Below are 27,763 nucleotides of genomic sequence, written 5' to 3'. Positions count from 1 at the left end.
CTGGGGTGAAGGGCTCCCAAGTTTGTTCAAATGAATGACCTTGACTTTCATTCAAGGTCACAGGAGTCAAAAAGGCTAAAATCTTTAAACGACTTTTTCTCAATAACCAAGAGTCCCAGGGAGTTGATATTGGGTCTGTAGCATGCTGGGGTAAAGGGCTACCAAGTTTGTTCAAATGAATGACCTTGACTTTCATTCAAGGTCACAGGAGTCAAAAAGGCTAAAAAAAAATTAGACGACTTCTTCTAAATAGCCAAAAGACCCAGGGACTTGATATTGGGTCTGTAGCATGCTGGGGTGAAGGGCTCCCAAGTTTGTTCAAATGAATGACCTTGACTTTCATTCAAGGTCACAGGAGTCAAAAAGGCTAAAATCTTTAAACGACTTCTTCTCAATAACCAAGAGTCCCAGGGAGTTGATATTGGGTCTGTAGCATGCTCGGGTGAAGGGCTACCAAGTTTGTTCAAATGAATGACCTTGACTTTCATTCAAGGTCACAGGGGTCAAAAAGGCTAAAATCTTTAAACGACTTCTTCTCAATAACCAAGAGTCCCAGGGAGTTGTTATTGGGTCTGTAGCATGCTGGGGTGAAGGGCTACCAAGTTTGTTCAAATGAATGACCTTGACCGTCATTCAAGGTCACAGGAGTCAAAAAGGCTAAAATCTTTAAACGACTTCTTCTCAATAACCAAGAGTCCCAGAGGCCTAATATTTGGCCTGTAGCATGCTGGGGTGAAGGGCTCCCAAGTTTGTTCAAATGAATGACCTTGACTTTCATTCAAGGTCACAGGAGTCAAAAAGGCTAAAATCTTTAAACAACTTCTTCTCAATAACCAAGAGTCCCAGAGGCCTAATATTTGGCCTGTAGCATGCTGGGGTGAAGGGCTCCCAAGTTTGTTCAAATGAATGACCTTGACTTTCATTCAAGGTCACAGGAGTCAAAAAGGCTAAAATCTTTAAACGACTTTTTCTCAATAACCAAGAGTCCCAGGGAGTTGATATTGGGTCTGTAGCATGCTGGGGTGAAGGGCTACCAAGTTTGTTCAAATGAATGACCTTGACTTTCATTCAAGGTCACAGGAGTCAAAAAGGCTAAAATCTTTAAACGACTTCTTCTCAATAACCAAGAGTCCCAGGGAGTTGATATTGGGTCTGTAGCATGCTCGGGTCAAGGGCTACCAAGTTTGTTCAAATGAATGACCTTGACTTTCATTCAAGGTCACAGGGGTCAAAAAGGCTAAAATCTTTAAACGACTTCTTCTCAATAACCAAGAGTCCCAGGGAGTTGATATTGGGTCTGTAGCATGCTGGGGTGAAGGGCTACCAAGTTTGTTCAAATGAATGACCTTGACCTTCATTCAAGGTCACGTCGATCAAGTATGCTTAAATCTTTAAATGACTTTTAGTGAAAAGCCAAAGTGCAGAGAGACATTATATTGGTCCTGTAGCATGCTTTCAAATAACTGCAGGATCCATATATGAAAAGATCACTGCATTGCAGGTGAGCGATTTGGGCCCATTGGGCCCTTGTTTGACTCTTTGTAAAGAAATGATCTGGGGAGATTTAAATATTTTTTTTTTTTACCTTGCTTTGTTTTCAGTTTTTGGAAAAGAAACCGAAGACAGTTTGTGATATTATAAAAGTTGTGTTCTAACATACAAGACGGGTTTCTGCCCTTGGTTTAGCATTGGCTGGTATTGATGGCCTACTAAGATACACAAGGAAACCACCAGTTGATGAAGCCTATGAAAATGCCTTATACGATAAGGTAGCAATCAAAGTGGAATTTTAAAGAAACCTACATGAAAAAAACTCTTGTTATCAGCACGGTTATTACAAAACACCCTTCCAGGAGATGAGAACATGATAGTGACGGGCTGACATGGTATTTTTATATACCAAAACATTACTGGGGGATGGCAGAGGGAGAAAGTGATATAAAACTGTATGATAAATTCTTGAGATGACTTAGTAGGGAGAGGAAGATTTCTTGATCAAATTATCCAACTGTTCCTACTGATGTAATGAACATGAAATTTGATGTGTATAATGGTGGAGCTCATGTGATGCCACATAATCTTGCGTCATCACTACTTGCCATACCCCCATACTCTCTAGTGCAATGTGAAAGCTTGTGATTTAAATATATTGTTATCACATGCTGACAAAAAAATCTCCCCTAGTTATATAAACTAGTCAGTTAAATATAGGTACAACTTTATACCTCCGCCTGCCTCTCCAGATCACCGCAAATCACTGTAAATAGGGACCAATGCAGCACTGGCAATATAGCAGCATGGTCTAATCAGCCTCTGAATCTCACCAGGCTCCGATGGAGTCCTGTAATATAAACACTGCTACACACACTTTTTTAGTCACCTTAGACAGGTAGAAATCTTTAGATAGAACTTCAACCTTGGCTAGGTATTTGTGCACATTCAAAATTCATTTTTGTATCAGGAATTGTGATATATATTTACAACAGTAAAATAAGACAGCAAACAATTTTCCATAGTAGTTTTAGGTTAAGGATAGGGTTGCCAAGTGAAAAATTTTAATGTACCTAGCTACAATTTTGAAATATTTTGATAAATCTGATATAAAATTAGGTCCATCTAGTTTCAGTGTTTAGACCAAATTATTTTTGTACATCATGTATGTTTGTCAATGAATAAGATAGTCAACAACTGAGCCTTGATAATCAGAATCCAGGGAATCCAATCTATGCTGTGCAGATCTATAGCTTATTTTATTATTTCATCAAGCACTATGTTGTGCAGACCTATAGCTTATTTTACTACTTCATCAAGCACTATGTTGTGCAGACCTGTAGCTTGTTTTACTACTTCATCAAGCACTATGTTGTGCAGACCTGTAGCTTATTTAATACTTAAACCAGAAAACTTCTTGCTATAAGAGTTCAGACAAATTTACATGCATGAACATTAAGTTTCTAACTACATGCAGATATTGGCAGTATTTTACTTTGTAAGAAGGAGTATGAAATTTTGGAAAAAGTTTTTGTCTATAAATTCAGCAAGAAGGAGTATGAAATTTTGGAAAAAGTTTTTGTCTATAAAGTCGGCATTCTTTACAGATTTTCCAGCAACTGCCAGTCCTTAATGTGCCTCCTAGGCAAGTAACTGATTATCTTATGGACATGTCATGAGGAGATCACAGTAGCATCAGGTGCAACACTTGCAGTGAATCAAATCCTAAGTAAAATCCATAGCAACTGTCTCCAGGGATGTAGGAGGGATTAGGTCATGTGACATCGGTGAGAATTAAGGTCAAGGCCATACCGTTGTACTTGATGTGAATCATGTCAGGATGCATATCTGGTGCAGTGCTGGCAGGGTACTTCCTGTTGAGCTGTCTAGTATATTTTGTCATGGTAATTAATGGTACAAGGGAAAATTATAAACTAGTATGTATTAACATACAGCATGACTTGTCAGTCTGTCCCCACCCCCTCCTCAGCTGTCAAGACCAGCTACATGGTACAGACATACAGAAATACACATAGTAACTAACATGCAGCCAATTTCAAACTATGTCACTGTTATATCATTGTTTTTCTTTAATTCAAGAATAACTTTATATCAATAAAAATAATGAATAGAACAAAATTGGTCTAAAAGTTTCTAAAGGATAGTTGTGCCTGAATAATGAACTGTCTTCAGGTGATGCCTGACTGTCTCCGTGTGGTGCCTCATTAAGGTACTGTCTCCGTGTGGTGTCTCAATGAGGTACTGTCTCCAGGTGGTGCCTGAATGATGTACTGTCTCCGTGTGGTGCCTCATTAAGGTACTGTCTCCGTGTGGTGTCTCAATGAGGTACTGTCTCCAGGTGGTGCCTCAATGAGGTACTGTCTCCAGGTGGTGCCTCAATGAGGTACTGTCTCCAGGTGGTGCCTCATTGAGGTACTGTCTCCAGGTGGTGCCTGAATGATGTACTATCTCCAGGTGATGCCTGACTGTCTCCGTGTGGTGCCTCATTAAGGTACTGTCTCCGTGTGGTGTCTCAATGAGGTACTATCTCCAGGTGGTGTCTCATTGATGTACTGTCTCCAGGTGGTGCCTCATTGATGTACTGTCTCCAGGTGGTGCCTCAATGAGGTACTGTCTCCAGGTGGTGCCTCATTGAGGTACTGTCTCCAGGTGGTGCCTGAATGATGTACTATCTCCTGGTGGTGACCATTGATGTACTATCTCCAGGTGGTATCTAATTGATGTACTCTCTCCAGGTGTTGTCTCATTGATGTACTGTCTCCAGGTGGTGTCTCATTGATGTACTGTCTCCAGGTGGTGCCTCAATGATGTACTATCTCCAGGTGGTGTCTCATTGATGTACTATCTCCAGGTGGTGTCTCATTGATGTACTGTCTCCAGGTGGTGCCTCAATGAGGTACTGTCTCCAGGTGGTGCCTCAATGATGTACTGTCTCCAGGTGGTGCCTCATTGAGGTACTGTCTCCAGGTGGTGCCTGAATGATGTACTATCTCCAGGTGATGCCTGACTGTCTCCGTGTGGTGCCTCATTAAGGTACTGTCTCCGTGTGGTGTCTCAATGAGGTACTATCTCCAGGTGGTGTCTCATTGATGTACTGTCTCCAGGTGGTGCCTCATTGATGTACTGTCTCCAGGTGGTGCCTCAATGAGGTACTGTCTCCAGGTGGTGCCTGACTGTCTCCGTGTGGTGCCTCATTAAGGTACTGTCTCCGTGTGGTGTCTCAATGAGGTACTATCTCCAGGTGGTGCCTCATTGATGTACTGTCTCCAGGTGGTGCCTCATTGATATACTGTCTCCAGGTGGTGCCTCAATGAGGTACTGTCTCCAGGTGGTGCCTGAATGATGTACTATCTCCAGGTGGTGCCTCATTGATATACTGTCTCCAGGTGGTGCCTCATTGATATACTGTCTCCAGGTGATGCCTGACTGTCTCCGTGTGGTGCCTCATTAAGGTACTGTCTCCGTGTGGTGTCTCAATGAGGTACTATCTCCAGGTGGTGCCTCATTGATGTACTGTCTCCAGGTGGTGCCTCATTGATATACTGTCTCCAGGTGGTGCCTCAATGATATACTGTCTCCGGGTGGTGCCTCATTGAGGTACTGTCTCCAGGTGGTGCCTCATTGATGTACTGTCTCCGGGTGGTGCCTGGAACAGTGTTTTTTGTAGTGAGGTTAGTCATCATCCATATGTTAACACCAGTGTAGTACAAGAATATTTAGGACCAGACGCTATTCCTGGCTCCATTAACAACATACATATGTTGGTATTGATTTATATATCACAATTAATTCTTGTCGATAATGCTTTTGGTGGGACGCACACATTTGTCTTGTGTAAAGGTTATGGTGCTGCGACACCTTAGAAACACGTCCTTCAGCAGTGAGAACCTTCATCACATGTCTTTGTGTTATGAAACAAGAAGTGTTTCCAGCATTTAACTGTTGACAATAACCTTCATCACTTCCTGCTTTTGCTTCCTATGGGGGTTGATGAGAACACCCTTTTATTGGAAATGGTATTCAGAAGTCCCTAGCACCTATAAAGCAATAGATTATTTTAGGAAATGTCAATAAATCAATTCAGGAAAATGGTTTATCAATTTTGCAATTGCTATGAATCAGACTTCGTCCTTACTGTTCAACTGTGTCCCTATTGGACAGCTGTGTCCTCATTGGTCAGCTTGTCCTAACTTGTCGGTCAGCTATGTCCTAGCTTGTTGGTCATCTGTGATCTTGATTGTCTACTTTGTCTTTTTCCATTATTTGTACCTTTGTTTATCAGTTGCACCCTGGTTAATCAAGTATAGATAAGAGATTATTCTTATGTTAGCTGTAACAGTTAATATATATTTACATCAGTCCTTGTACGTTTGTGTCTATACAACTAACTCATGGATACTGATGAGCTAACTTCTGGGCCAATTAGCTGTCACATGATCAAGAGACATTATGGGACACTGCTAAAACTCTGGAGGATTGAGATGAATCGCTAGTTGACCAAGAGGTTCTTATTCTCCAGGTGGCTATAAATCTACCATTAAGTGGATCATGTCAACTGCTGTTAAACTTAGATCCGTTTAATTTCTAGGTAATAATTTCAAGTTAATTAAGGGAAGTAATTTTCACCATTGGCGGATGTTGTATTGAAGTAAAATTGTATAGTGCCAGACTTGATGGCTTAGTTGGACATGCCCAATCAATGAGCCTGCTGGTTGACTGGTGATCAGCTGTGGAGAAGTTAGATTATGTAGTTGAATCATGCCAGTCACAACCATAATGTCCATGTGAATTCAGAGGAACTACTCCATTCATGTTTACTATTCTAAAAGTTTCATTGAATATGTGATCGTCCATTGGATTGTCAATTGTCCAATGATTATCTAGAAATATTTTTGTAGATTAACAATGAAAGGTAATTGAATTATCTGTCAATTGGTCACTTTGCACAGTGGATTGAGTGATACACCATTACATAACCTGGTTTGGGTTATATATACATAACCTGGTTTGGGTTATATATACATAACCTGGTTTGGGTTATATATTTAACATAGTCACACAAATGATCAAGGAAGACAGTTTTGTTACTTACCTAACCAGAACTGCTTGCAGTTTACCCCACTGCACCACATCCACATTCTTAAAAAGGAATGTTTCCATGACAGTGGCCTGATATCCCGACATGATCATATTGACACATTGTCTATTAGATGATATGAATACCTGGATTGCAATGTTATATACATACATGGATGCAAATTGTACACATAACATACATTCAACACAGTACAACTACGACAAGAAATTCAAATCTTTTACCTTAAAATCAACAACATAGTGCATTTGATGCTTTGTGTTAATAATTAGATAAATAACATAGTAACAAATGAAGAATGAAGACAATCGTAAAATTGCATTTACCATTGAATTCATTACACTTTGTAATAATAATATGTTAATCTACAACAACAGGAGCTGGAGTCAAACATGGTGATGTTTACTTTTAAATAGGACTGTTTTGTGTGGTTATCAAGGATTGCCCAGAAAGATATGATTACAAAGCTGACAATGAATGTAGAGTTTGCCTCATCACATGTGATCATGCATGGGGTTCAATTACATAGACCTAGCTAAGTTGATTATAGGTACAGGACTACACATACATCAACACCTCTGTGCCATACCATGTGGATATGTAGCTTCTGTGTAATTAAATGGTCTCTTTACAGGTCAAGGCTTACTGGTCAGTAGACTAACTAACTCAACTCAGTGGTCAGTCAGATAGATAAATCTATAAACTGACCATATACACAATAGGATTAGTCACACTTACACAAGTTGTCTGTCCTAGCTAAACACATCCACATGGCTTATCAGGATCTCCGTGGGTCAGGCATTGATTGCTCTTCCTTCTGTCCTAACCTAAAGTCTGGTCCGTTTCCCTGACTGAGGCCACCCTCTCTCCCCCCAACCTAAAGTCTGGTATGTCTCCCTGACTGAGGCCACCCTCACTCCCTCCTAACCTAAAGTCTGGTCCGTTTCCCTGACTGAGGCCACCCTCACTCCCTCCTAACCTAAAGTCTGGTCCGTTTCCCTGACTGAGGCCACCCTCACTCCCTCCTAACCTAAAGTCTGGTGTTTCTCCCTGACTGAGGCCACCCTCACTCCCCCCTAACCTAAAGTCTGGTCTGTTTCCCTGACTGAGGCCACCCTCATTCCCCCCTAACCTAAAGTCTGGTCTGTTTCCCTGACTGAGGCCACCCTCACTCCCCCCTAACCTAAAGTCTGGTGTGTCTCCCTGACTGAGGCCACCCTCTCTCCCTCCTAACCTAAAGTCTGATCTGTTTCCCTGACTGCATGAGGCCATCCTCACTCCCTCCTAACCTAAAGTCTGGTCCGTTTCCCTGACTGAGGCCACCCTCACTCCCTCCTAACCTAAAGTCTGGTCTGTTTCCCTGACTGAGGCCACCCTCACTCCCCCCTAACCTAAAGTCTGGTCTGTTTCCCTGACTGAGGCCACCCTCACTCCCCCCTTACCTAAAGTCTGGTCTGTTTCCCTGACTGAGGCCACCCTCACTCCCCCCTAACCTAAAGTCTGGTCTGTTTCCCTGACTGAGGCCACCCTCACTCCCTCCTTACCTAAAGTCTGGTGTGTCTCCCTGACTGAGGCCACCTCACTCCCTCCTAACCTAAAGTCTGATCTGTTTCCCTGACTGAGGCCACCCTCTCTCCCTCCTAACCTAAAGTCTGGTCCGTTTCCCTGACTGAGGCCACCCTCACTCCCTCCTAACCTAAAGTCTGGTCTGTTTCCCTGACTGAGGCCACCCTCACTATCTCCTAACCTAAAGTCTGGTCTGTTTCCCTGACTGAGGCCACCCTCACTCCCTCCTAACCTAAAGTCTGGTCTGTTTCCCTGACTGAGGCCACCCTCATTCCCCCCTAACCTAAAGTCTGGTCTGTTTCCCTGACTGAGGCCACCTTTCTTCTTCTAGCCTAATCTGATCTGCCAGATGCCACATTATACAATACAAGACAGTGGTCAGGCATTGAGTTCAGTTACATATGTTTTTGAGAAACATAGAAGAGAGCTGACCAGTTTACCAGACATTTTGATGAGGAGGCTGATGACTTGAGTGGCTCTCTAGGTATGATGTAGTTATAAATGAAAGTTTTGAACCTTTTTGTTGGTTGAGGTATGATGTAGTTATACAGGAAAGTTTTGAACATTTTTGTTGGTTGGCTGTCACTATCCAGTTATAAAAATGGACATCAGAAATAAAGCTGGTGATTCATAAAGAAAAATACAAACTGTTGAGAGGAGATTGAAAGGCTGGATAGGTTGGGTGGTGACTGGAACAGATTGCTATTTGATGTCCAGAGGACTGATGTTTTATAGCCAGGTATACGTAGGTACTGGTCAGTCATTGGTCAGATTAAACCACGCTAGGACCTACAACAGGAGGCATGCATGATTCATAAAGGGAAATTAATTTATCTTTCATTAATTTGAAGTGGAAGGAGAGAAAGCATGCACTAGTCATTAATATTATGGAAAAAATGCCACATGGAGGTAAACAATAGTTAACGATCTTTGTACTGGGACCTGGTGTTGGCAGTCATTCTCACAGCAATTTGTAGGAAATTTTCTTAAATTATTGTTGTTGATTTGATTCATTTAAAAAGAAAAACAATGATTTAAAGCTTTCTTTGAATTAAATAAAAAAAAGAAAACAGAAATGACTACATCTTAATGACTGTCAGTTTTCACTTCTTCACATGCTGCAGTTTATTTAAATAACACAATTTATCAAATCTTCTCCCAAATGAGACATCATTTTAAAATACTGATTTAAAATACAGTTAATTACACAAGAAGTTTAATTGGAATCTACATACATTCAAGCTTGTGTAGATTTTGTGTACTTCTGTTAAGTAGAATGCATAGGCTTTAATCAAAATAGAAATAGGATAACTAATTGGAGGAACATTTCACCCTACTGGAATGATGCCTGATTCTGACAGTTGTAAAATTTTGATTAGAATGTGGTTTCATAAATTAGAGCAAAGTAATTGGGTGCCTCAAGTGTAAAGAAACCAGGCACATATAAGTAGAAGGTTCAAGGAGAATATATGCATATCTTTGTCATATGTATATGTATAAGAAATATGAATTTGAAAAAGAAAATGTAAACAATTGTTTTTTTGGGGTGTTTTGAGTGTGTCCACCGTCAGTGTAAGAGACCCCAGGCAGGCCTCCAGTAGATCAGCTGTGTTGTGTGGTTGTGGTGGAGAGAGCTGGCGATGACTCATACCTCTACACTGAGATCTAGTATGGCTCACCATACACACACATAACAACAACAGCTCCTCGGTGGGATCCCACATTCAGCTTCCCTACCACCCTTTTCCAGTCGGAAATAGGCCACTGCTTACATGTCAAAGTGTTCAACAGGTATCAGTTGATTAAGTCACAAATCCAAGGACAGTGTCAATTTCAAAAAGTTTGGAACTTGGCTCAGCAGGAAAGAAAAGTTGGGAGCGTGTGATCAGCTGTTTGAGGAATCTGGTGAATATTTCTTTAAGTCCAAGGCTTGTGTACTGGACAGTATTGCCCTAAACTAGTATTTTCAGTGTTACTGGTCAGGAAACAGGGTGTTTATCAATAGCATGGAGCATGGAAGTGTGTAGAATACTACTTCTACCTCCAAGCAACAGGTGGTTCTCCCAGTAATTGGCAGTGGCCAATATTTGCTTGCTTCATTATCAAGAACTGTTGGCCCTGTTTATGAGCCACCTTGATGTGGAGGATATACATGTGATGTTTTGGTTCCTATGACGACTACAACAGGTAAATAATCATTACTCAATTACTTTGCTCCTTAAAGTTATATATAAAAATATTATGATATTTCTTGCCGATTTATTTCTCAGATGAAGATTTATTGACTCGATCAGCAGGAGGTGACTCATAGTTCCCAATCCTGCATTCAGTAATCTTAACCCCTGTACATTTATTCTTTTTCTGGTTTGATATTTTACTGACGTAAGAAGGAAATTGGGAGTGAGGTCATTACGAAATAGGCTGTAATTGTATACTGATAGGGAATTAATTTTTCATTGAATGGGTCATAAACTCCGAGTCTAAATAAGCTGTACTAATGATGATATGATTTACCTTGTACACAATCTCTCATATTTAAGGTAGATTTAAATGTAAAATTTTAGGATGAAAATCTCATCTCTGTGTCTGTACAGGTAATATCAAATCTAGCCTTATATGTATCATCAATACAGGTGTGTCTGAACCCATTGTGACAATGAGTAATGTCTTTATATGGATGGAATGATGACAAAGTAAGGTATTGGATATTACATTATAAGTGTTGTAAGATTTTATCCCAAGACTGATTCCCATCTTAGCAGTATGTGATAAGAATAGATTTAAATTTGAAGTGTTTCAAATTTTGGATACCGTACATTGTATATCCTTTGATTTGATAAAAACTACTTAATTATACAGACGAAAAAATTAAGAAATAAGATATACTTTTTTTTTTAACTTTGTGTAAAAAGCTAATACAAAAAGGAGATTTTATTAATCATAATTAATCATTACTATAGAAGATGAAAAGAGTTTTCCCTGTAGTCATTTAAATTACAAAGTATTAGATACTTTGAAAGTTTTATTAAGTTTCTAGCTGATGTGGCAGCAGAATCCATTAAAATTGTGTTTTAAAATGGGCCTTGTTTAAAAGAAAGGGGGTTCAGTGTTTTAGAAATTGCTTCAAGATGTGTTGGAGCAATATTTCATTGATGCAGCTTTGCAACTAAAATCCAGAGACCATTGGTACATTGGGGTATTCCAATGTCAATGTGCAAGGCTTCTGTCTGTGTAGTTGGTATATCATTGGTCCCTAGATTTGCTTGGGTATGAAAATCTTTAATTGGCTCAGAGCTGAATCATAAAAAGTCATTGTTAAACAGCTGTTACTGGAAAATGACTAAGGAATAGAGTTTGTAGGAGTAGGTCGTATGGTGGCGGCACGGAGGTATTCAGCATGTGCATTTCACATGAGTGTGACACATACTTTTAGGAAATGATGGAAACCAGAATTTTTTACTTCAAATAAAGGCATTTAATTGGTTCCTTTTATCTGACCCATTGATGTCTTTTCCCTCCAAGAGTAGTCCTGTGGTGCAATGTAACCATAACAACCATAAGCATTATATTTATGTCCCTTTTCAAAGAAAACAATAGAAAATATCATTAGAAATATGAATTATTGCAATGGCAAATATTATGCCATTGAGATATTGTAAGCTGCCTGTGGACACTTCATGTATATAGCATACTGGTACATACTACATAGGGCTTCTGGGTTTTCATTGTTGTGATTTTTCCTGCACACCTATCAAAGATAAGCTTGATAAGTAGAGCTTTAATGCCTCAATGTCTCTGGGATACCAATGCTGTGTGCTAAGAACTTGCATAACCCCATAAATAAAGCATAACAATTTCATTGCAAAGAACCAGAACATTATATAAATACCAAAATCATGAGAAAATGTCATTGATAGGTGATAGAAACATGAGGTCCAAATCAATACTTCACCTTTGGTAATTTATTTTATAGTGTACAAAGTATACACCAACTTCTCAACTCTACTAATGTTGATCATGCTTACGTCATAATGTTTGTGGAGTGTTGATGGCTTTGTGTAGATTATCTTTTGTGTCTCAAAGCTACCCAGTGTCCTTGTAGGAAGGGCTTGACAGAGTTCATGCCTTGTCACATATGTTGGCACTGCTGGGCTCCACAGAGGATTTTTTACAATCTGCTTTGTCTAATCTAGGCTTTGTCTTAGGGTCCAGGGATTTGTGGGGGAAAAACTGCATCCCTGTAAGGAGGGTGTATAGGAGGGGGTAATATGCCTTTTCTCATGCTCATTGGGTGAGACTTCCAAATATGGTAAAGCTCATTTGCATATGATTAATACTGTATGCATCACCCTGAGCTAAAAAGAGTTTGTAATATCATGGGAGGGAACTGCAGTGTTTCCAACTCAGATTTAATTTATTCATGTAATTTTACTGTTTGATTTGTTCGTTGACCACATATAGTAGCCTTGTTTGCATTATCTTCAGCGATATTTTCAACAGTTTGGCATGTAATCAACTGTAAATTTCTATATCTTAAGGAAGATAGTACATTTGTATTACCTGAATTAACTAAAACCATATTGAACTAATTAGGAAATTAGTTAATCTCTTTGTTATCGCTGAATCTTTCCTTTCCAGTTTGGTTCAGACAGAAAGAAAACTTTTTGTAGTTGATCATCATCAGGAAAGAATAAAACAATTGGTTATTTTTGCAGGTGGATATTTGGCTTTTCAAGCCATGCATCCCATGTTGTGTGAAAACAAAGGCACGAGCAGCTACAAATGTGCACCCCTAACATCACTGTCCCAGCCATGTCTGCCTGTCAGCAATGTGGGGCCCACTCGGATACTGTCCTTCCTGTACCTGGGCTCTCATCGCGACGCCATGTCTCAGGACATCATACAGGTATGTTTCACTTGACTTGGGACATCATACAGGTATGTTTCACTTGACTTGGGACATCATACAGATGTTTCACGAGACTTGGGACATCATACAGGTATATTTCACTTGACTTGGGACATTCTAAAGGTATGTTTCACTTGACTTGGGACATCATACAGGTATATTTCACAAAACTTGGGACATTCTACAGGCATATTTCACAAAACTTGGGACATTCTATAGATATGTTTCACTAGACTTGGGACATCCTACAGGTATGTTTCACTAGACTTGGGACATCCTACAGGTATGTTTCACTAGACTTGGGACATCCTACAGGTATGTTTCACTAGACTTGGGACATCATACAGGTATATTTCACAAAACTTGGGACATTCTACAGGCATATTTCACAAAACTTGGGACATTCTATAGATATGTTTCACTAGACTTGGGACATCCTACAGGTATGTTTCACTAAACTTGGGACATCATACAGATGTTTCACGAGACTTGGGACATCATACAGGTATATTTCACGAGACTTGGGACATCATACAAGTATATTTCACGAGACTTGAGACATCATACAGGTATATTTCACGAGACTTGGGGCATCATACAGGTATATTTCACGAGACTTGGGACATCATACAGGTATATTTCACAAGACTTGGGACATCATACAGGTATGTTTCACTAGACTTGGAAACATCATACAGGTATGTTTCACTAGACTTGGGACATCATACAGGTGTGTTTCACTAGACTTGGGACATCATACAGGTATGTTTCACTAGACTTGGGACGTCATACAGGTATGTTTCACTAGACTTGGGACATCATACATGTATCATTCACATCATACAGGTATGTTTCACTAGACTTGGGACATCATACAGGTATATTTCACTAGACTTGGGACATCATACAGGTGTGTTTCACTAGACTTGGGACATCATACAGGTGTGTTTCACTAGACTTGGGACATCATACAGGTATGTTTCACTAGACTTGGGACATCATACAGGTATCTTTCACATTATACAGGTGTGTTTCACTTGACTTGGGACATCATACAGGTTTGTTTCACTAGACTTCTGACATCATACAGGTTTATTACACTATGTTTTCAAAATTCTCCAGAGAAGGTCCATGCTACTTTTGTTATTACTTCCTTACCTATTTCCTGGAATCATCATAATGACTACCAATGTTTTCAGTCATTATCATATTTGAAATGTTTCATTCTTTTTAATTTGTAAGGATGTGATTTCATTTGAAGGTATTTATAGGTGTAAAGTTATATTTTTAAAAATAAAATATTTTGATGTACAGGATCTGTGTTAATTTATCATACATGATATAATTTACATGTCAGTGATTGAATATAGGTATTCAACTGTTTATATATGGACTCATGTGATCATTTATAGCTAGGGCAGGCTAATGTAAACGGTTTAAAATTCATCTATTCTTTAGATTTATATGATAATCATGACAGCAAAGTATTATGTCAGCATTTCCTTGTATTATTTTCTGTTAAATAAGATGGAGATCATGTTTTAGTATTCAGATTGTAAGTCTTTACCAGAATATTGTAATTATCACAACCAATACAGGATGGTTTAGAAACATTCATTGTCAATATATATAATGATGTTAATTATTTTATTCGATGTTTAAACATATAGATATAAGAATGGTAGGCAATGTTTCTCGGATGGAATGATCTATATTGAGTGTTATACGGTAGCTGGACTAGTTTGTATAACTTGTGTCTACAGGTGAACGACATCTCGTACATACTAAACGTCAGTACCACCTGTCCTCAGCCACCCTTTATACAGGAGGGACACTTCTTCCGCATTCCAGTCAATGACAACTATAGTGCTAAGATGATGCCGTTCTTCGAGGAAGCATTCCAATTTTTAGGTAATTCTATATTAGATACAAAGTGCTTAAAGACTACAGAAAAATGGGAGTATTTATAAACGGCCACAGAAAGGAAGCATTATTAAAGGGTAGATGGAATTAGATCGTCGTGTCTCTAATTAGGCTAGAAGTAAACCTATCTTGTTGGTTAAACCTTGTATCATAGAAACTTTTATATGATATTTCATGAGGAAGTCATAACACTGACCTGTGTTTGACCTGTAAAATATCACAGCTGTCGGAGTTCAAGCTCTTCAATGCAATGACTTAAATAATCTCAACTGAGCAAAAAGGCAAAGATGAAATCAAGACTAGCTCAAAGTAATTTAGAATACTTGGTGACACGGAGATATATTTAAGTAGATATCAGAAGGATTTGACAGGATTATAAATTGGGTGTTAATTTTGTAAGGTGTTTTATCGTGATATATAGATGAGGTAATTGTTGCATGTGAAGCTGATATATAATACCCTGATAATGGATAAGTAGAATTTCCTCTTGATGGTTATCATCTATTCATTATACACATGTTACCAACATCAGTGTTGCTATACATAGCCTCCAGTTTCTGTTGGCCTGCAACAATGGAAAATTGCATTGACAGCAAAAAAGTAATTGGCAATACCATTTACAGTATAGATAGTATTATACTTGACAACTGACTGACTGTTGATGATTCCTAGGTGGGACCAGGGTGTCAGTTACTAGGATGGACCAGAGTGTCAGTTGCTAGGAGGGACCAGGATGTCAGTTACTAGGTGGGACCAGGGTGTCAGTTACTAGGTGGTACCAGGGTATCAGTTACTAGGTGGGACCAGGGTATCAGTTACTAGGTGGGACCAGGGTGTCCATTGCTAGGTGGGACCAGGATGTCAGTTACTAGGTGGGACCATGGTGTCAGTTACTAGGTGGGTCCAGGATGTCAGTTACTAGGTGGGACCACAGTGTCAGTTACTATGTGAGACCAGAGTATCAGTTACTAGATGGGACCAGAGTGTCAGTTACTAGGTGGGACCAGAGTATCGGTTACTAGGTGGGACCAGGGTGTCAGTTACTAGGTGGGACCAGTGTGTCAGTTACTAGGTGGGACCAGGATGTCAGTTACTAGGTGGGACCAGAGTGTCAGTTACTAGGTGGGACCAGAGTGTCAGTTACTAGGTGGGACCAGTGTGTCAGTTACTAGGTGGGACCAGTGTGTCAGTTACTAGGTGGGGCCAGGGTATCAGTTACTAGGTGGGACCAGGGTGTCAGTTACTAGGTGGGACCAGAGTGTCAGTTACTAGGTGGGACCAGAGTGTCAGTTACTAGGTGGGACCAGAATGTCAGTTACTAGGTGGGACCAGAGTGTCAGTTACTAGGTGGGACCAGGGTATCAGTTACTAGGTGGGACCAGTGTGTCAGTTACTAGGTGGGACCAGGGTGTCAGTTGCTAGGTGGGACCAGGGTGTCAGTTACTAGGTGGGACCAGAGTGTCAGTTACTAGGTGGGACCAGAGTGTCAGTTACTAGGTGGGACCAGGGTATCAGTTACTAGGTGGGACCAGGGTATCGGTTACTAGGTGGGACCAGAGTATCAGTTACTAGATGGGATCAGGGTATCAGTTACTAGGTGGGACCAGAGTGTCAATTACTAGGTGGGACCAGGGTGTCAGTTGCTAGGTGGGACCAGGGTGTCAGTTACTAGGTGGGACCAGTGTGTCAGTTACTAGGTGGGACCAGTGTGTCAGTTACTAGGTGGGACCAGAGTGTCAGTTACTAGGTGGGACCAGGGTATCAGTTACTAGGTGGGACCATAGTGTCAGTTGCTAGGTGGGACCAGGGTGTCAGTTACTAGGTGGGACCAGGGTGTCAGTTACTAGGTGGGACCAGGGTGTCAGTTACTAGGTGGGACCAGGGTTTCAGTTACTAGGTGGGACCAGGGTGTCAGTTACTAGGTGGGACCAGGGTGTCAGTTACTAGGTGGGACCAGGGTGTCAGTTACTAGGTGGGACCAGGGTTTCAGTTACTAGGTGGGACCAGAGTGTCAGTTACTAGATGGGACCAAAGTGTCAGTTACTAGGTGGGACCAGGGTATCAGTTACTAGGTGGGACCAGGGTATCAGTTACTAGGTGGGACCAGGGTATCAGTTACTAGGTGGGACCAGAGTGTCAGTTACTAGGTGGGACCAGGGTGTCAGTTACTAGGTGGGACCAGAGTGTCAGTTACTAGGTGGGACCAGAGTGTCAGTTACTAGGTGGGACCAGGGTATCAGTTACTAGGTGGGACCAGGGTATCGGTTACTAGGTGGGACCAGAGTATCAGTTACTAGATGGGATCAGGGTATCAGTTACTAGGTGGGACCAGAGTGTCAATTACTAGGTGGGACCAGGGTGTCAGTTGCTAGGTGGGACCAGGGTGTCAGTTACTAGGTGGGACCAGTGTGTCAGTTACTAGGTGGGACCAGTGTGTCAGTTACTAGGTGGGACCAGAGTGTCAGTTACTAGGTGGGACCAGGGTATCAGTTACTAGGTGGGACCAGGGTTTCAGTTACTAGGTGGGACCAGAGTGTCAGTTACTAGATGGGACCAAAGTGTCAGTTACTAGGTGGGACCAGGGTATCAGTTACTAGGTGGGACCAGGGTATCAGTTACTAGGTGGGACCAGGGTATCAGTTACTAGGTGGGACCAGAGTGTCAGTTACTAGGTGGGACCAGGGTGTCAGTTACTAGGTGGGACCAGAGTGTCAGTTACTAGGTGGGACCAGAGTGTCAGTTACTAGGTGGGACCAGAGTGTCAGTTACTAGGTGGGACCAGGTTGTCAGTTACTATGTGGGACCAGAGTGTCAGTTACTAGGTGGGACCAGAGTGTCCATTACTAGGTGGGACCAGAGTGTCAGTTACTAGGTAGGACCAGAGTGTCAGTTACTAGGTGGGCCCAGAGTGTCAGTTACTAGGTGGGACCAGAGTGTCAGTTACTAGGTGGGACCAGGGTGTCCATTGCTAGGAGGGACCAGGATGTCAGTTACTAGGTGGGACCAGAGTGTCAGTTACTAGGTGGGACCAGAGTGTCCGTTACTAGGTGGGACCAGAGTGTCAGTTACTAGGTGGGACCAGGATATCAGTTACTAGGTGGGACCAGAGTGTCAGTTACTAGGTGGGACCAGAGTGTCAGTTACTAGGTGGGACCAGAGTGTCAGTTACTAGGTGGGACCAGAGTGTCAGTTACTAGGTGGGACCAGAGTGTCAGTTACTAGGTGGGACCAGAATGTCAGTTACTATGTGGGACCAGAGTGTCAGTTACTAGGTGGGACCAGGGTGTCAGTTACTAGGTGGGACCAGAGTGTTAGTTACTAGGTTGGACCAGTGTGTTAGTTTCTAGGTGGGACCAGGGTGTCAGTTACTAGGTGGGATCAGAGTATCGGTTACTAGGTGGGACCAGGGTGTCAGCTACTAGGTGGGACCAGTGTGTCAGTTACTAGGTGGGACCAGAGTGTCAGTTACTAGGTGGGACCAGAATGTCAGTTACTAGGTGGGACCAGAATGTCAGTTACTAGGTGGGACCAGAGTGTCAGTTACTAGGTGGGACCAGGGTGTCAGTTACTAGGTGGGACCAGAGTGTCAGTTACTAGGTGGGACCAGGGTATCAGTTACTAGGTGGGACCAGGGTATCGGTTACTAGGTGGGACCAGAGTGTCAGTTACTAGGTGGGACCAGGGTATCAGTTGCTAGGTGGGACCAGGGTATCAGTTACTAGGTGGGACCAGAGTGTCAGTTACTAGGTGGGACCAAAGTATCAGTTACTAGGTGGGACCAGGGTGTCAGTTACTAAGTGGGACCAGAGTGTCAGTTACTAGGTGGGACCAGAGTGTCAGTTACTAGGTGGGACCAGGGTGTCAGTTACTAGTGGGACCAGGGTGTCAGTTACTAGGTGGGACCAGGGTATCAGTTACTAGGTGGGACCAGAGTGTCAGTTACTAGGTGGGACCAGGGTGTCAGTTACTAAGTGGGACCAGGGTGTCAGTTACTAGGTGGGACCAGGGTATCAGTTACTAGGTGGGACCAGGGTGTCAGTTACTAGGTGGGACCAGGGTGTCAGTTACTAGGTGGGACCAGGGTGTCAGTTACTAGGTGGGACCAGGGTATCAGTTACTAGGTGGGACCAGGGTATCAGTTACTAGGTGGGACCAGGGTATCAGTTACTACGTGGGACCAGAGTGTCAGTTACTAGGTGGGACCAGAGTGTCAGTTACTAGGTGGGACCAGAGTGTCAGTTACTAGGTGGGACCAGAGTGTCAGTTGCTAGGTGGGACAGGTGTATCAGTTTGCAGCACTGTAATGACTTTGATAGCCAAAAACATTTTAATAGACATGTCAGTGAAATTACAATTTTAGGAAAATTATTCAACATTGCATCTGTTGGGAAAACCACCCTGTAATTCAATATTAGTCGGTGACTGAAATGATAATAGTATGGTTATTCATTTTTTTGTACTACAAAGTCAAGATGAATGCTTTACATGCATATTCATTCTCTACACACCATGGTGGAGATATATTTAGACAACACAGACTGAAGTGTAACTAAGGTTTTGTAATATATAAATAAATATACATCTCTGCTAATGCAGAAAGCCACAGGACAAGTTATAAGGCACTGGCTGGGCATTACCACAAACTACCGAAAAATCATTCCTTTGACGTCAGAGAAAGTTAGAAAATAATATTGATACAGTTTTATACCTATCCGTATGTTTGTAGAGGGGTTGTGATGCAAGTCACAGGCCATACTATAGGAATCACAAGTTAGAACACCTCTATGTTAAAAGTTCAATTAATATTCAGGCTTAAGAGAAGGGACATATGGGTTCATGGCTGAGTTATACCTATCAATACTTCATGGTGGAATTTTGTTAGTTAATGAAATTCTTAAGTTTAAAAACAATCTTCTCAAAATTACTTGGTATGCATCTGGTGTGAAGATTGTAATAATTTAATTCAGGAAAGGAAGAGGTAGGAGAAAAATTAAAAATAGTTATTTACAAATAACTATAATGTTAGCAATGGAGATATTGGTGCTAACATGTAGAAGAAAGATGGCAGTCCTTTTGTGGGTAGGCCCTGATAATTACATTTCACAGTGGTTAAATGTCAAACACAATCATAATTACCTCAGTGAATTTAAAAATATGCTTCTAAAGGGATTGGACAAGGAATGTTAAGACAGGATTATATAAAGTTGAAATTTAAATTTGATTTAGAAATCTTGGCAGTGTTGTTAATCTCCAGATTCCTTGTGAGATTATGATTTCATTTATTTCAATAATCTTTGTGTGAATTTCAAATTAATTTGATCATTGTTAAGTGCCAAATATACACATTTAAAAAATATTTTTTTAATTCCTCAAAATCAATGCAAAATTTACAATTCCACTTCGGGGGATAATGTTGGGTAAACGAAGGATTTAACCTGGTTAACACAATCATAATCACATCAGTGAACTTAAAGATCCACTGGTGAAGGCATGCAGAATACAGAATGTTCAGAAGTCTGAGATAAATTTTGAATACAACATTCATACTTGAGTTATAATCTTTCATCAAGTAAGATAGATTATGAGTCAGCTTGATTTGGTATGTGCATTGTATGACTATCAAAGGCGCCTGTTGTTTTCAACTTGATCAATATTGTCCATTTCAGACAAAGTGCGAGAGGCTAATGGCTGTGTGCTAGTTCACTGTTTGGCCGGAATCTCACGGTCACCAACACTAGCCATCGCCTATGTCATGAAGCATCTCAACATGTCCTCTGATGATGCTTACAGGTACAAGATTTTGTTGATTAACTAAGTTTGGAAAGGTAGCTTCAATTACCAAATAATATTAAAGACATTTCTTCAAAAGTAAGTGTGTCAGTCTGTGAATGATGTATGATGTGTTTTGTGAGTATTTTGACATTACAGACAGACAAGCTGATCAGAAAAGGTTAATAAAAAAAATTGTTAAAAAATGTAAACCTTCTTTATAGTTTACTTGAGGTGCTATTGAAAAAATGATCTTACATGACACCCATAAAAAAAAGAATTAATAAAATATAATAATGCAAGTTGGTAAACAGTTTAAATGTTAAAGTTAAACATGAAGGATTAGTATGTAGTACATATTGACTAGTCATTTACTGTTATTTTAATTTTACAGATATGTTAAAGACAAAAGACCCACAATCTCACCAAATTTCAACTTCTTGGGACAGTTGTTAGAGTTTGAAAAGAATTTCAGAAATAATGAAGAATCAAAAGCCAAAAGGGACACATTTTGTCGACCAAGTGAAGTGCGAAACATGTCAATGACAATGGATTTGCGTAGCCCTTCATCACCTGTGGCTAAACTTAAAAAACCTTTCTCGTTTGATTTGATGGGTTCCTCTATGGCCACTCAGGAGGCATCCTTACCCTGCTCTGGACTAAAAAGGGATAATAACGACAATCTTCCTTTTGATGAAGATAGAGGACGTGACTTTGGACTGTCACAGCCGATCAGAAACATGAAGAGATCAATGTCTCATAACCTTGACCTCAGCCACACTGGACATGACACAAGTAACAGTAATACTGTTAACACTGACAAGCCAGACCAGTCCCAATGTAAGACATTCAGCCGTGGCTCTAGTCCCTTCGCTCAGGCTCTTCTCCCACTTTGTGAATCTCCGGTCCCAATGACACCATCTTCAGAAATGCCTCCATTCCCATTTGGACTCACCAATATAAATTCATCAAGTAGCGCTTGTCCAGAATCTCTCAATAAAGAGAACAACACAGAAAAAGAAAGTCAGTTAATTGCTTCATCTCCTCGCTCAAAAACAGCTGGCATGAGGACATTTATGTTGCCCCTGTCACCTGTGACACTACCATCTGAGAACTTTGTGTCCTCTGTAAATGCCTCCATCACTGAAACAAGTAGCAGTGGTGGTAGTAATGCTAAACATGTTGTGATAGAACGGAAACGCACTTTAGTGACCTCTCCTTTATCTGTTTCACCTGGAAGAAAATTCTCTAAGCCTTTCACATTACCGTTATCCCCAGTGCTGTCGCCATCCATTGATGGCATTCCAGAATCTACAACAGGTGCTGAGCCTGCATCTCATAAACAGTCCAGACCTTGTGAATTGTCTATTTCTCAAGAATCATCTTTAGAACAGTCCAGCAAACAAGACTTTGGACCTGTTTCTATGACTACAGATTTAGGTAAGACAGTTACAAGGAAGCAAGAAGTGACAAAACATTCAGTATGTGAAACACAGGTGTCATCTAGCAGTACATCAATTGTGTCTCAAAGTTTTGTGTCGTCTAAACGCAAAATTTCCACCAAAGCATTCCATTTGTCTCTATCTCCAATAACACTTCCATCTCCTGATTCCAGCAGTCGCTCATTCATGGACCCGAGGAATGAATTAGACAAATCACCATCAAGGCATAGATTGCCATCAATGGAACAGGAGAAAGGATCCCTTTTATCACTTGGATCATCTAATGAACTGACTAAATTTAGCAAAGCAGAGCGTGTCAGTAGATCTCTAGGTTTGACAGTCATGTCACCTGAAAGTGAAACAATGTCCATTTCTGTGAGTGAGAAATCATTTGTTGACAAGAACTGTGCAATATCTTCACCTCTGAGGCCATCAGAATTGAACTGCTTTTCAAACAGTGAAACTTCATCATCAGAAATGATGACAATGACAGATTTTTCAGGATTCAGCAGCAGGGAGTTAAAATCTTGCCCCACTGCTACAATCACCAAATCTCAGCTTCGACCAACATTCTCCTTACAGCTTGGTGTGGCACCAGCTGTTTCTATGAAACCAGACACAGCAGAGAAGTCAAGAAAAGCTACAGTGAATTGCACGACTTCGTCCTCTGTGGCAGACCCAAGTCCAGAGTCAAGTGACATTGGTAGTAACTTATCTCAAGAGCAGACAAAGTCAAAGAAACTGGGGACTGGAATGAGTCAGTTGTGTCCAGCTGCTTCTCCTCAGACAATTCAGTCCCCGTCTGCAGCATTAGCTCGCCTCCATTTTGAAAATGCAATCTCAGAGCGAACAGAAACTGTTACAATGGAAAATATTTCAGAGGCGATCAATTTTCCATCTACCTCTCTGGACAAGTTGAACTTTACACCCTGTTTTGCAAAATCACATTCATCATCACCATCTTTATCACCATCATCGTCAATGTCACCGTCTTTGCCGGTAACCACCAGTATTTCAGTGTCGTCAGTGGGCAGTAGCAATGCAATGGACATAGGTTCTCCTCTCAGTTCTCCCATGGTAGTCAGCAGCACAGTATCTTCATCTACATCTGCTACGTCAACCTCAAAGGTCATGCTCAGGTCAAAGGGTAATAGGGCAAAAAAGTCTTTAGTACGTCCAGCAAGTATAGCGTTTTCTACGTATCCTACGTGTGATCTCGGTTCTGATTGTCAGGAATCACCTAGTTCTGGGAGCAACACTTCTCAAGATGATGCATCTGATATGTATATGGTACAAAATGGAAAGCGATCCAAACCTTCTGTAGACTCAGATTGTGCAAGTCGCAGTCATTATGGACGTTACTCTGAACGTGAGGTTTACAAACAGATTACAGCAGCGATGGAAAGTGCTATGTTCAGGACACAAGTGTATGAGGCAAGTAGAAAAACGCGTAGCATGGATGACATTTTAAATGGAGAACAGGAACTTTCAGAATCTGACTGTGTGTGTACACCATTTGGAAAGATTCCACGACGATGTGCAGACAGAATGTCATCAACAGGACTGTTTGAGAATTTGCCTTGTCGTTGTCGAGGGGGACAGGATATCTACCAATCGAATAGCAGCATATCATCGAGTGGCAGTCACAGCTCACTACATGGCAGCCTAGAACTCATTCAGGTATCCTAGGCCTGCACTCCCTGCCTTGTTGTGGTGCTTGCATGGAAGACTTTTTAATTTACCCATTTTAAGTTATTTTTGTGGCTGTAACACTACTTAATGTTTGTTTCATTTGGTTTTCTGTTCAGTTTATTTATGTTTAATATTGTGTTTGGTATATTTTTAATTGTTTTCCACTCCCAAAAAATTTCATTGTCTCTGATCTTAAGAAACAGGAATTTTACATATCAAAATGATTAAAAAATTATGCAAGGGAAGTAACTCTACTTTGTTTAGAGCTTTATATATTTCTCTGTAAATGTTATCAGAGACAAAGAAGTTTGAAGTTTTGATTTTTCCTCACCTGGTGCTATGATTTTTTAAAGTAATATTTCTTTTGTTTTTCCTATAGATTTTGATTGTTGTGCCTAATTTAAATGTGCATGTTGCTATGTGGTAAATTAGGGTAATGAAGCTGTGTAACTGTTTCTGCCTGCTTCTTTTCTTGTTGGCCTTGATGTTAAATATGTAGATAATGTTGATTTTTTTTTTTAAATATTTCAAGGTTAGATTCATGAAATAATACTTTTGTGAAACTTTGTCTGATAATTAGTATTCTAGAGCCCTTATGTAACAGCTATTACAGTTGTTTTTGTACGCGAGTGATAGTGTGTATGGAAATATCCTATAAATTAGACAACTGAGATTTCCTATTTTGTGTCTTTACAATCTGCTTTATATGTGGACTTTAATGTGTGACAGTGGTAACACTGTTGGGATTTAGCCGTAGAATTGTTAGGGAAATTCAGATTTGTTTGGATGAAAATTGGGCTAGCTATAGAATCAACAGACCCATGGGACCACTTATGTTTTATTGTTTTCCAATGATTGATGTTTAACATAAGATGTAGTTTCCACAATATGATTTATAGAGGTGTTTGTAAACCAGTGGCCATGTTTGATAGTAGGTGGAGATTATGTAAACCAGTGGCCATGTCTGATAGTAGGTGGAGATAATGTAAACCAGTGGCCATGTTTGATAGTAGGTGGAGATAATGTAAACCAGTGGCCATGTCTGATAGTAGGTGGAGATAATGTAAACCAGTGGCCATGTCTGATAGTAGGTGGAGATCATGTAAACCAGTGGCCATGTCTGATAGTAGGTGGAGATCATGTAAACCAGTGGCCATGTCTGATAGTAGGTGGAGATCGATAATGTAAACCAGTGGCCATGTTTGATAGTAGGTGGAGATAATGTAAACCAGTGGCCATGTTTGATAGTAGGTGGAGATAATGTAAACCAGTGGCCATGTTTGATAGTAGGTGGAGATAATGTTAACCAGTGGCCATGTTTGATAGTAGGTGGAGATAATGTAAACCAGTGGCCATGTTTGATAGTAGGTGGAGATAATGTAAACCAGTGGCCATGTTTGATACAGTCTGATACTGTAGTTGGTGAAGATAATGCTTTTTGTGTAGTATATGTTTATTGTCTTATTTACTGAAGTACATTTTTTTTATTTCTTCATTTGAAATGTTTATAAATTTTTTCCAAGTGTGCCATATGTTATTTATAGTTTTGACAAAGAAAATTAATGTATATTACATAACAGTCCAAACTTTACCAGTGATGAATGAGTTGTCTCCCTTACCAGATCAATAATCTGACAGTAGATGACATCTGGTAGTATGTTGTCACCACTGATCGGATTTCTCCTAACCCAAAGTGGACAGTCAGAAACAGCCATAGTCTTTATTGTATTTCCATAGATGGAATCTTAGCTAGAAGTGTTTAGTTAACTGATTGGCAGATGAAGTATGTCAGATAGGGATATGGGGACACAGTTGGGGATGCTGTCCGTGTCAGCAGCTATTTCTTTAATCCCCATTGATCTGTTAACACACACACAGCGTGATGATTCATCACCAGTTCTGAAGCATTATTGGTTACTGACCAGTGGTCAGGAGAGGTAGGCTGTAATTATAGAGACCTCTCTCGTTACATATCAGGATTTTAATTACATTATGTGACACCTTAAGTAGGCCACAGTTGTATCAACTAAATCCTCACTGATCCACTGTTTTATTATTTAAAGGTTTGCTTTCTAATTACGTTTCCACCAATTATCCATAGTTTTAACTAATTTAGATTGATTATGCACCTCTCTGTAATTAACTTATTCTATTTAGAAGATATTGCACAGACTGATGATTAATTTTTGATACATACTTTCAGGGAATAACTAACAGTTGTTTTAATAAACAACTGTTTAATATGGGGCGGTTTGCTAATTGCCAAAAAGAAAATGATCAGTTAATTTTAACAATAGATTAAATTGCTGCTAAGGTCAGTCCAGACATTTGTATAGTATCCATTTCATACTTGACGAGGTACACACACATCCATTTCATACTTGACGAGGTACACACTATGTACTAAGATATTCATTTGAATCTTCAGATACAAAGTAATATTTTGTGATGAAGTTGTTCATCATTTTGAGAAATCACACTTTATTTTCAGTGTTATAAAAGTATTACCATAAGATAAGACATTTCAGCATGCTTTGATCTTAAGGGGTACAAATCCATTAAGTGGTAAAAAAAATGATAAAAATGGATAAGCTTACTTGACTTTGGATTAATTTGATTATATGAGAGCGAAATATTACAAAAAAACAACAAATATGAAACAGTTCATAATTTAATGCACTTGCATCACCTCATAACAAATAGTTTCCCTTGCTTGTCATGACCTTTCTCCTGTGTTTTAATCAGCAGCTTTGAACTACTCTCCCTAACTCTAGTTCTATAGTTTGTTTTCTAATGGGACAACATATCAGATGTGCAACATAGATTTATACAGTAGCATCCTTTTTTCAATCGTCTGTTTGTGTGACAGATGATGTATCATAATACTACATGGACATGTATTTTGATTTTTGAAGAGACATCAAATTATTAGTTGTTAATTAATGTAAACAATATAGGAATTCTTAACCGACTGATGGCACAGCTTGTGTCTTATACTAGGGGAGTTGACGGATTTTGTCATGTATACTAGGGAGTATGATCGACTAATGGCACAGCTTGTGTCCTGCACATAGGGTAGGGAGTATGATTGATGGCACAGCTTGTGTCCTGCACATGACACTGATCTTGATCTTGTCGCCAGATTAGCTGTTTATTTGATCCCTGTCAATTGAGGTCAGCTGACCTCTAAATGTGATTCTTATTGTTATAATTGTGAATTATGTTCTAATCTTTTGTTTTAATGTGAATAATCAATTAAAAATAAACAATTTCAATTGAATACCCTTGCATCAGTATTCTTTATATACAGATGATACCTTCTCTATCAGCGTCAGAGATGTCACAAAGATCCATTTTCATGGATCTAGTCAACAATTATCTAGTTCAAAGGAAGTTATATCTAGTCTACAATTATCTAGTTCACAGAAAGTAATATCTAGTCTACAATTATCTGGTTCCCAGAAAGTAATATCTAGTCCACAATTATCTGGTTCCCAGAAAGTAATATCTAGTCTACAATTATCTGGTTCCCAGAAAGTAATATCTAGTCTACAATTATCTGGTTCCCAGAAAGTAATATCTAGTCCACAATTATCTAGTTCACAGAAAGTAATATCTAGTCTACAATTATCTGGTTCCCAGAAAGTAATATCTAGTCCACAATTATCTAGTTCACAGAAAGTAATATCTAGTCTACAATTATCTGGTTTACAGAAATAATATCTAGTTCACAGTTATCTAGTTCACAGAAAGTAATATCTAGTCCACAATTATCTAGTTCACAGAAAGTGATATCTAGACCACTATTATCTAGTTCACAGAAAGTAATATCTAGTCCACAATTATCTAGTTCAC

At 40.0% G+C, this 27,763-nt stretch overlaps 1 protein-coding gene across 2 annotated transcripts in view; it reads left to right on the top strand.

The window, feature by feature from the left end:
- The window catches only part of LOC117328073 (platelet binding protein GspB-like), a 115,661-nt gene that overhangs the window by 79,325 nt on the left and 8,573 nt on the right, over nucleotides 1–27,763 (top strand). Inside the window, exons 1-5 of one of the 2 annotated variants that reach the window (XM_033885410.1) lie at nucleotides 9,796–10,360; nucleotides 12,889–13,079; nucleotides 14,846–14,993; nucleotides 20,672–20,795; nucleotides 21,169–23,896. In XM_033885410.1, the coding sequence (XP_033741301.1) occupies nucleotides 10,345–10,360; nucleotides 12,889–13,079; nucleotides 14,846–14,993; nucleotides 20,672–20,795; nucleotides 21,169–23,896 (3,207 nt within the window). In that variant the 5' untranslated portion in view covers nucleotides 9,796–10,344. Of the gene's footprint in view, nucleotides 1–9,795; nucleotides 10,361–12,888; nucleotides 13,080–14,845; nucleotides 14,994–20,671; nucleotides 20,796–21,168; nucleotides 23,897–27,763 lie in introns of those variants that run through there. The other variant, XM_033885409.1, reaches the window with a different exon arrangement.

This window comes from Pecten maximus, chromosome 5 (assembly GCF_902652985.1).
Source record: "Pecten maximus chromosome 5, xPecMax1.1, whole genome shotgun sequence".
Taxonomy (NCBI): Eukaryota; Metazoa; Mollusca; class Bivalvia; order Pectinida; family Pectinidae; genus Pecten; species Pecten maximus.
This window is presented reverse-complemented; position numbering and strand designations above follow the sequence as displayed.